The 10,536-nt window shown below is 40.7% G+C and overlaps 1 protein-coding gene across 1 annotated transcript in view; it reads right to left on the bottom strand.

Moving 5' to 3' along the window:
- Nucleotides 1-3,883: 3,883 nt before the first annotated feature.
- The window catches only part of AGTR1 (angiotensin II receptor, type 1), a 46,081-nt gene continuing 39,428 nt past the window's right edge, over nucleotides 3,884-10,536 (bottom strand). The window contains exon 3 of the mRNA XM_008581288.1: nucleotides 3,884-5,909. Within this exon, the coding sequence (XP_008579510.1) occupies nucleotides 4,783-5,862 (1,080 nt within the window). The 5' untranslated portion in view covers nucleotides 5,863-5,909 and the 3' untranslated portion in view covers nucleotides 3,884-4,782. The remainder of the gene's footprint in view (nucleotides 5,910-10,536) is intronic.

Here is a 10,536-nt window from a genome sequence, read left to right as displayed (position 1 = left end):
CCCTCAGGTGGTGCATAGTATTCATTTCCTCTCTTTATTTATGATTTGATGGTCCCAATCATATCTGTTGTAATAACTCAGGAAACAGAAAAATGTTTTAACACTGTGCCATCTCAGGGGAAGATAGTTTACGAAAATCTACAATAGTAGTATTGTACCCTCTGCCCATTTAACTATAGGTCCTTGTGTATCACCACATCTCTTCCCCTTAACACAAGCACCCCTCATGTCCTGGCCTTCACCCTCTCATAAAGAGACATGTGAGAGAGGGCTAGTTCATATGACCTCTTATTGAGACAGAGACCAAGAAGTTTGGGATTTATACAGTATTACTCCTGTCGGATGGCCAATGGATGATGTGCTGGCCACAACGAAAAGGAAGTTCTCACTGGTCACAGATAGGAAGAAACACATGAAGATCTTAGCTGTAGATCATGGTATTCTGGTCCCTTGATTACAGACATGAATGCTGGTTCCAAAGTATAAGGTGGGCAGGGATACAGTTGGGTGTCAGACGCAGGAGGAATCAAGAGCTCTAGCATCACCAGAGAGTTCTTGCCTCTTCTGCTAATTTCACTCTCAGTGCAGACCAGTGTCCTCCATACAGGGTAAGACATGTCTGCTACTAGGTCTGCAGCTCACATATCACAAATTCCAACACTGGGGAGGGGCCAACTCTTCATTAATACCTGTTTGAAAAATCCTTAGGAAAAACTGTTTGGTCCACTTCAAGCATGGACTAATTGTTGCCTGGGCATGGGTTTAGGTAGGAAAATGGCTCATTCCGAGGTGGTCCTGTCCTTGAGTAAGGTGAGAATTTTCATGATAAGGGGAGAAAGGACCCTGTGTAGATGGTTCCATGGGTGTCCACTACACAGATAGGTAAGAGTGGATGTAGTTATAGACGTCATATTTTAACCAACTCAATCAAAATTTTAAATTAGGAAAATCTGACTCTGATTACTGTCTTCAGAATTCTACTTTTTCCATTACCTTATTATCTTTACATTTATTCTTCAAAATCCTTAAGGCTTCCTGTATGGTTCTACAAGGGACCTTTCTCTCCTATCTCGCAGCCTCAAATGTATAAAATTCATACAGTTGAGTCTTGCCCCATACCTTTTGCCTACTGTTTATATCTTACTACCCTCCCTAATATTTGGGTTCCTTCTTCCTCTGGTTGGTCTGGGTCCAGTGGATCTAACATGGTCCCAGGGGCCTAAGCATCTGTGTGTAGCTCCCCTGTGAGGTCTGCACCTTGGCCTTCGAGGCAGTGCCTGGCTGCCGCCAGCCTCCTTTCCACTCCTCAGACTCTCTGTATCTCATTTGCTCCTGATTTACTTTCTTATCTAACCCTCAGGGATCTTACCCTTTGTACCAAGTATCCAAAATTCCCTGGGACTCATTTTCTTCACTCACCACTTTTGTGAACTGCCTGAATCTGTTTCCTCTTGTCTGGCTCTCCAGGTTGGCACGTATTCTTGGAAAAAAATTGGGCCTCTATACAGAGTTATGAAACCGAAGACCTGTGCTCTGAAAACTCTATGAGACTTTCCATGGCTTGGCAATCAAGCTGATTCTCACTCAGCTTTCTTTCATACTGACCACAGCAGTTGATTGAAATGTTTATTATGTTCTAAGCTATGAGTTACACACCTCCAGTCCCCCAGTACAGAGTAAGTAAACAATACAAACTTTATTAAATCCATGAATGAATGAACTGATTGAAAAGATGAATTTGTTCATTGTCAAATGAGAATTGGACTGTAAATTGGGATGTAAATTGGAATGTATGTATAGATATACACATACATATATATCTTCTGTTGGGCATCTAGATCTTTATGGTAAATAATTTCTGTATAAATTTCAAAAATATTTTTAAAAAGGAGTATACCTGACCTCTAAATATGTTTATAAATCATGGCATCCCATCCTAACATTTTGGTAAGTAGAGACTGAACTTTAATATTAAGTTGGTCTTACTGAGAAAGCAAGAATCATCATCAAGGTTACAATATCTATCTTACAGATGGTATGGGGAAAAATCACAATATAATTTGATGAAATTGAAACAAAAACAAGGCATGGAATATGTTATTCACACCAGTTAATAAATACATGGGATAGGGATATCTAAATACAATTATCTAACAGAAACTGTATCAACTATAACCTATCAAATGGTTCACCAAGTTTAAAGTGCTTGCAATCATTTGGATTAAAATGATTATTAAAAAAAAAAAGAACTGTTATAAAGCTGAATTGGTGGGATTTCAAGTAGGGTAAGTTTACACTATTTTGGGGGTTGGGCTAGAGTTTATTTTTTAGATATGATCCTTTGTGAAAATAATAAAGGAATTTTGGAGTATGTGGCTGGCATATTAATGAAATTGAAAATAATCTAAAAGGAAAATAAATATGAGGCCTATGTCACCACATTTATTCACAAAATAACTCTATACTTGAGAACTCGAAGGTAATAGGCTGCTTTGTGGAGATTTTGCCCGGTGCACCAAGACATCTCTGAACAACTGCCCTTGCCCGCAGCTCCCATCAGCTATTTCATATATCACCCCAATCCTTTGGCCACAGTTTATTGGGCTAGAATGAGCTCCTCGGCCTCCCCGTGTGGACTTCAGGAGCAGCAGAGGCCTCTAGGTTGAAGAATGAGGCAACCGCCCAGCGAAATATGAGGCCTATGTCACCACATTTATTCACAAAATAACTCTATACTTGAGAACTCGAAGATAATAGGCTGCTTTGTGGAGATTTTGCCCAGTGCACCAAGACATCTCTGAACAACTGCCCTCGCCCGCAGCTCCCATCAGCTATTTCATATATCACCCCAATCCTTTGGCCACAGTTTATTGGGCTAGAATGAGCTCCTCGGCCTCCCCATGTGGACTTCAGGAGCAGCAGAGGCCTCTAGGTTGAAGAATGAGGCAACCGCCCAGCGGGAACAGAAATGTTACAGCGTCTTCTTCAGGCACACTTGTGTCCCTGCCCTCGTGTGGCACCTAGTGGGTCCTTATAGTAAATATCTCCTTTCTGTTTAAATTGAGTGAATACTCACGAGGCTGCTGAGGCTGTGGTGAGATACAGTCATACACAGTTGGTGGTACTATAAATTGTTATGAATTATCTGGAAAATATTTGGCAATATGTATCAGGAATATTAAAAATATTCATATCTGTATACTTCTAGGAGTGTGAGGAATTTATCAGATTCATGTACTTGAATGTTTATCTCAGTTTAATTGATAACACTGAAAAATCAGAAAAAAATTAAATGATCCAATTTGATGATTAGCTAACTCCGATCAGGGTGTGTCTATATTTTGTAATATTATGCAAATATTAAAATGTTCTAGAAAAATATTTACTGGGTAGGAAACTATTATGCTACGACATTAAGTGAAAAATCTGTATGCAAAGTACTGTTCACATTATGACTCCAATGTCATACAATTTATAGATGTGACTGTAAAATGAAAACAAAAAAGTAAAAGAAAATGCATTCAAATGTTAAAATAATAATTTGTGAGGTGAAATTAACCAAGACTTTTATTTTTTATGCTTTTCTATATCTTCTAAATTTTCTACAAGGATTACATATATGATTAAAGCGTTATAAAGAATGATTTTATTTTTTTCTTTGTTCCATGAAAAACTTTGGAAAATTCAAAATTATGTGTTTATTCCATGTTGTGTGGTAGAGCAAAATGTTTTCTTTATCTTTTCAATGACAGGTTACAAAATCTGTACCTAATAGTATTAAACTATCAGTTGTATCAAAATTTAAATGAAAATGTTTATACTTACTCACAATTATCTTATTTTAAAAATAAATCAGCATTTACTTTAAGTAATGAAGATCAAATACATTACAATAAAATTATTTTATTTTAAGGTACATATAACTTTGCTAGATTTTAATCAAGTAACAACAGTTTAGAGGTACAGATTTATATATACATGTATGTGTAGAATATATACTTTTAAAAAACATTATGGCATACTTTATGATATATAATCTTTTTACCACAAACTATATACACTTCTCAGATATGAAATAAAACTAATATAACTAGGAGGACACAACTACCTGGGACCAGACTAACATCTTTACAAGTAGTTTAACTTTTATATGAGACTTTAGTAACACCATTAGAGGAATAAGCCATTTTTCTGGCATTGCTTTGGCAGTGTGAATGTATAAGACACCGATTGGATTTCACAAAAGTTTCTGAAACTTGACAACTACTGCTTAGCAAAACTCTGTACAAAATGCATAGGAACAGTACAAGTGGGCCACAGTTGCTAGAAGCTGAACAAGTACAAAAGCTTTACCGCCCTTTGGAAATTGGACAGGACAATCTTGAATTCTGATCTCCTGTTGCTTTGCTAAAGGTTTAATATATTCTAAATACTTTTATGTGGAAACCAAAAATAATAGAACAAGAGCAGATTGAGGAGAGGAGATTGCATTTCTGCTAGTAATGTTTTCCAAATCAACACGTTTATCTAGTTTCCGACATCATTCTTTGAGCAGCCATCATTTATCTAACACAAAATGTGGCTTGGCTTTGTTTTGCTGCAAAGGGAAGGAAAAGCTTTTGTTCAGAGCTTTACAAAAGTTGGTTCAGTCACTTAATCCATTTGCTCCTTCAATTTTGAAAGGTAACTAATGCTTATTTGGTAGTGAAGTGCTTGCTGTAGAGGAACGTTTCTTCTACTCCTTCTTTCCCTCGATGACGTCACAGACAGGTTTCGAACATGTCACTCAACCTCGAAACATGGCACAGGCTTCTTGGAGGATGAGCTCGCATTATCTGAGGGGCGGTAGGAAAGCGTGCTCATTTTTGTTGATAGGCTTGAGTGAGATTTAGCCTTTGGGGGGATGTATTTCAGAAGCTGGAGAAAATATTTTTTAAATTTTTTTCCCAGAAAGCCATAAAAAAGAGGATTCAGGCAATTGTTAAAGTAAGCTATGCAAATGGTGATGGGCATGGCAGTGTCCACAATATCTGCAATTTTACAGTCATTTATGACACCCAGCTGAATCAACACATCCAGAAAAGTGAATATTTGGTGGGGAACCCAGGAAAAGAAAAAGAAAAGCACAATTGCCATAATTATCTTAAAAATATCATCATTTCTTGGCTTGTTCTTCTGAATTTCATAAGCCTTCTTTAGGGTCTTCCAAATAAGAGTATAACTTGTGAGAATGATCAGAAAGGGAAACAAGAAACCCAGTATATTTTTGGTTAGGCCCAGACCTATGGGGAGGGTTGAATTTTGGGACTCGTAATGGAAAGCGCAAACCGTGATATTGGTGTTCTCGATGAAAAACACGTTTCGGTGGATTATAGCTGGCAAACTGGCCAAAGCAGCCAGCAGCCAAATAATGATGCAGGTGACTTTGGCTACCAGCATCGTGCGTCGAAGGCGGGCCTTCATCGGGTGAACAATGGCCAGGTAACGATCGATGCTGAGGCACGTGAGTAGAAACACACTGGCATAGAGGTTGAAACTGACGCTGGCAGAAGCGATCTTACACAGGTAATTGCCAAAGGGCCAGCGGTATTCCATAGCAGTGTAGACGGCCCACAGTGGCAAAGTCAGCAAAAAGCACAAGTCAGCCAGAGCTAAATTTAAAAGAAAGACACTGGCCACAGTCTTCAGTTTCATGTAAAAGTAAATGACAATCACCACCAAACTGTTTCCAAATATTCCTACCACAAAGATGATACTATATAAAGTAGGAATCATGACAAATATGTAATTGTGCCTCCCAGCTTTGGGACAGTCATCTTGGATTCTTTTAATACCATCTTCAGCAGAAGAGTTGAGGATCATTTTGATCTCCTGGGTTGAATTCGTCTCAGACACTATACCAAATGCACCTGGAAAGAGCAAAAATAAAAAGGTCAAAACAAAACAAAAAACCCCTCCAAACTTCCAGTTGTAAACAATCTTATTTCTCAGTCATAAATCCAGTAACTCAACTTTAGTCTTAGAAAAAAAATATTAGATCATATTTTCTGAAGAAACACTGTGAAATAAAGTCTAAGACTGTACATTTAATTTTTATAACATACTGATTTGTAGGAAGTGGTAAGTAACCTCCAGAGAAATGAAAGTGGGGTCCTATGTGAATAAGCCTATCTAGGTCCTTTGCATTTTTTCTCTAAGTAAATCAAGCTTCCAAATTGATTAAAACATCATCTAAATCTTGGAAAATTCCACTGAATTAAATTAGTTATTCAGAAAGACTTGAAAATTTTTCCTGAGGTAAGCAAGGGTAATTAATTTGTCTTTAACTTCAGAAGTGTGACACATGCACATATGTACTATTCTTTAAACCTTTTCTTTCATCTCACAATTCTTACTTAGGTGTAAAAATTATTAGCATCCTTCCTTAAGTGGTCAGAATGGTGCCTGTAGGTTACTGAGGAATTGGCTATTGTGAGAACTGGTTTCAGAAGGGTAGGAGTGAAGGTTCAAGACTTTGGGGATAAATTTCTTTCCATGGTTTTCTAGGCCTCTACAGGCAGTAACCACTTACTCTTTAACTTCCAACTTAGTCTAGCAAAAGGGCCCGAACCCCCTAACTTTCATGCTTGCCAGCCATTTCTGGAGTTAACTCTGACATTAACCATTTGTATAACAAGGATGTTAAGTGAATAGATAGGCCAGGATTGTCAACAAACATGTCTTTAGTGAGGGCTTGAGATAGTAGCAGTTTTTTAGGATTTTAGGAAGAATCAGATGCTCAGGAATGAACTCCACAAAGACTTCTGCAAATATTTGCTCCAATATTTCACATAATCAACAATCAAGCTATTCATTTATGTGATTTAGAAAATCAACACATTCTGCCCTAGGTAAGAGGTCCGTCAGGAAGTCCTGGAAAGGGGGCTGCAGACACTGAGAGAGTCGCATCACAGCAGGTGGTACCGGCATGCTCTGCGATGAGGCTCAGCACTGGGCACAGCAAGGACAGCTGGGCAGGGCGGCAGGGCTGGGTACAAAGATCTTTTTGCTACTCCAGGAGCAGGTCTCTACCCGAGTTGGCTGTGCATTCCCCTGTAGCAACATGCACCGGGGAAGAAGAGTAACAGGAAAGGATGCGGCTGGGCTGCCTGGCACGGTTGTGCTTAGCATCACGAGAGCCGGACACACGTTCTCTGGGTAGAGTCCATCTTGATGCAAAGGGATGCTGTGCAAGGGACGAGACCCCAGTGGCTGGCTTTTAAGAGATGACACATGGGAAGAAAGGGGTTCCTAAGTGGCCTCTTTGCCTTCCCTGCACAGGTAATGTTATTCTCCTTATCCAAGTTTTTGGTTCCATGTCCTCATTCCCTTTTCCTTCTGCATTCATTAACCCTTATAAAATCTGAATCCCTTCCTTCTCCTTAAACTCATGGAGACATTAGCATCCACAAACAGGCATTATCTACTCTAAATGTCACATCCTCTCTGAAGCCTTTCCAACTTTTCCAAGCTGCTTTAGCACTTTGGATACAAGGTTTGTTATGACCATCTGGTGATATATCTGTCCTCCCCACTGGTCTGGCAGCTGCTTGAGGGGAGGGCTTGTTTTGAGTCATCTTGTTTACTAGTGAAGGCCCTGGTACATTCCAGAAGGCAGATGATACATGACTCATGAATGAGAGAGTGAGTGGACAAGTAAATAAGTGAGTACCATATACCTTAAACCTATGAGTGTAGAGCGTGGGGACTAATTTCTATGGGGCTTATGAAATCAGTTTACATCCTGCTCTTCACAGACACTCGCAGAAAAAACCTAGTGTCAACCTGGTCCTCACCTGGGACAGGAAAATGAAAACAAAACAAAGAGGCAGAAAACCTCTTGGTGCTTTTAGAAATCTGTGGTTTAGAAAACAAAAGATGAAAAGAATGAATAATTTAATAGAAACCAGGATGAGGCTCTTAGGGAGGTATGACTAATTCTTCCTTATCCAATAGAAATCTGTGGTTTAGAAAACAAAAGATGAAAAGAATGAATAATTTAATAGAAACCAGGACGAGGCTCTTAGGGAGGTATGACTAATTCTTCCTTATCCAGAAGAATTTCCCTACACCTTGTTGATTTTTCCATTCATTTATTATAGACACTGAACTTATGCCAGTTTAGAAGTATAAACTCATTTAGGTAAACAAATATTCTTTATTAAAAATAAATTACTTCATAAAAGATTTATGGGCCAGCAATCATTTAGGCCTTAATGTGGATTAATTTACCTATTTGTCATGCTTCTACCATCTAGTTGAGATCAGCTGGATTTTGCCTAGGAAAAAAATTAGAAATGTCAAGGTTAAAGAACTTCAAAGGTTGAAAAGAGCCTGGGTGAACTCCATAACTGAAAAATAGGGCAGAGATAAGTATTTGGTTCAGCCTGGGTATAAGGACACTAAAAAGTAGGATGAATACACTTTATGCATTAGAATCCCCTGAGTGCCCTGGTCTGCAAGAGTGGGTAGAAAATTCTTCTCTCCTCCCGCTTTTCCCTCTTTCCCCTACTTTGAGGGCACCTAACTCAGGATGGCTTCATTAATCCTTTGTTTGGATTAGGTGGAATTTTATTGACTAGTCTGAAATTATAACCAGCATTCATAATAGAATTTCCATGGGAAAAAGTCTGCATTTGAGAGAACCAAATTACAAACATGGTTTTGGACTTCAGCTCCTGCACAAGCTGAGGTCAGCCTTCTTTTTCCAACTGATTCATGCTAATATTTAATATATAAAAGTTTGCACTAAACAGTGTGGGGAGCATCCCTGGAAACTTTAGTGAGATATTTATTATTTTAATGAGTATATCACTTGAGAGACTCTGGACACAGCACTGAATATTCTAATTGGAAAAACGTTTTACATAAACATTTGTATAATGACCGAGACTCCCTACCTAGGAAGGAAACAAATTTTCTCATACTTGAGGGTGATAGGAAGGGCGAGAGGAATTTTAGGTGATGGAAACAGTGGCAGCGACACAAGGAAGGAGAAAATGCAGACGGCACATTCAGCGGCTCATGCATCCACCATACAGGCACCGACACCTACTGTGTGTGGATGTCAAGGACACAGAGTAGATCAAGTCACAGTCCTTCTCCTCTGAGGTGTTTGAGCCTAGCTGGGGAGATGGGAGCCTTAAAGACAGAATCATTCCCAGTGTGTTGAATGTCTTTCCGCACCAGATCGCTTTGAGCCAGCATGGTGGGGAGTGCGGGGGGCGGTGGGACAGGGATCAGGAGATGGCACCTAGACTTTGGAGGAAGAACGGAAAACAGAGTGGGGAGAACATAAGGGCAACTGGCTGCCCGCCGAGGTGGAGTCCAGATTGCGTCACCCCTGGAACTCTTTCCTCCTTACCAACGCCTGCAGCAGCACGTATGGGAAACTGCTCTTGTGCACTTACAGACATCGCTCAACCCTCTCAAGAGTGTGGGGCCTGAATGTGCACTGGGCTTTTCTGGGTGGGATTCTCCAGTCTGTACTGCCACCACTGATAAGCTTCCCCAGAGAAATGTGAATCTTGGGAAAGAAGGAACTCTTGTGATAGGCAGGTACCTTGGACTGCGGATAAGTGAGTGGGAAACAGTGCCGCACTTTTCTCTGTGAGGCTGGACCGAGACTCCCTACCTAGGAAGGAAACAAATTTTCTCATACTTGAGGGTGATAGGAAGGGCGAGAGGAATTTTAGGTGATGGAAACAGTGGCAGCGACACAAGGAAGGAGAAAATGCGGACGGCACATTCAGCGGCTCATGCATCCACCATACAGGCACCGACACCTACTGTGTGTGGATGTCAAGGACACAGAGTAGATCAAGTCACAGTCCTTCTCCTCTGAGGTGTTTGAGCCTAGCTGGGGAGATGGGAGCCTTAAAGACAGAATCATTCCCAGTGTGTTGAATGTCTTTCCGCACCAGATCGCTTTGAGCCAGCATGGTGGGGAGTGCGGGGGGCGGTGGGACAGGGATCAGGAGATGGCACCTAGACTTTGGAGGAAGAACGGAAAACAGAGTGGGGAGAACATAAGGGCAACTGGCTGCCCGCCGAGGTGGAGTCCAGATTGCGTCACCCCTGGAACTCTTTCCTCCTTACCAACGCCTGCAGCAGCACGTATGGGAAACTGCTCTTGTGCACTTACAGACATCGCTCAACCCTCTCAAGAGTGTGGGGCCTGAATGTGCACTGGGCTTTTCTGGGTGGGATTCTCCAGTCTGTACTGCCACCACTGATAAGCTTCCCCAGAGAAATGTGAATCTTGGGAAAGAAGGTACTCTTGTGATAGGCAGGTACCTTGGACTGCGGATAAGTGAGTGGGAAACAGTGCCGCACTTTTCTCTGTGAGGCCCTGAGGGTGCTGTTTTGCTAAGAAGCTGGAGAGAGACGTGATCTACTAGGAGATCCAAACGCATGTCCCAGGAAGCAGCTGTTTTCAGTTACATCCTGCCTCTTCTCCCAGCAGGGTTATGGGCAGGTAGAACACTGTGGGGGTGG

Source organism: Galeopterus variegatus, unplaced genomic scaffold (assembly GCF_000696425.1).
Source record: "Galeopterus variegatus unplaced genomic scaffold, G_variegatus-3.0.2 Scaffold2317, whole genome shotgun sequence".
Taxonomy (NCBI): Eukaryota; Metazoa; Chordata; class Mammalia; order Dermoptera; family Cynocephalidae; genus Galeopterus; species Galeopterus variegatus.
This window is presented reverse-complemented; position numbering and strand designations above follow the sequence as displayed.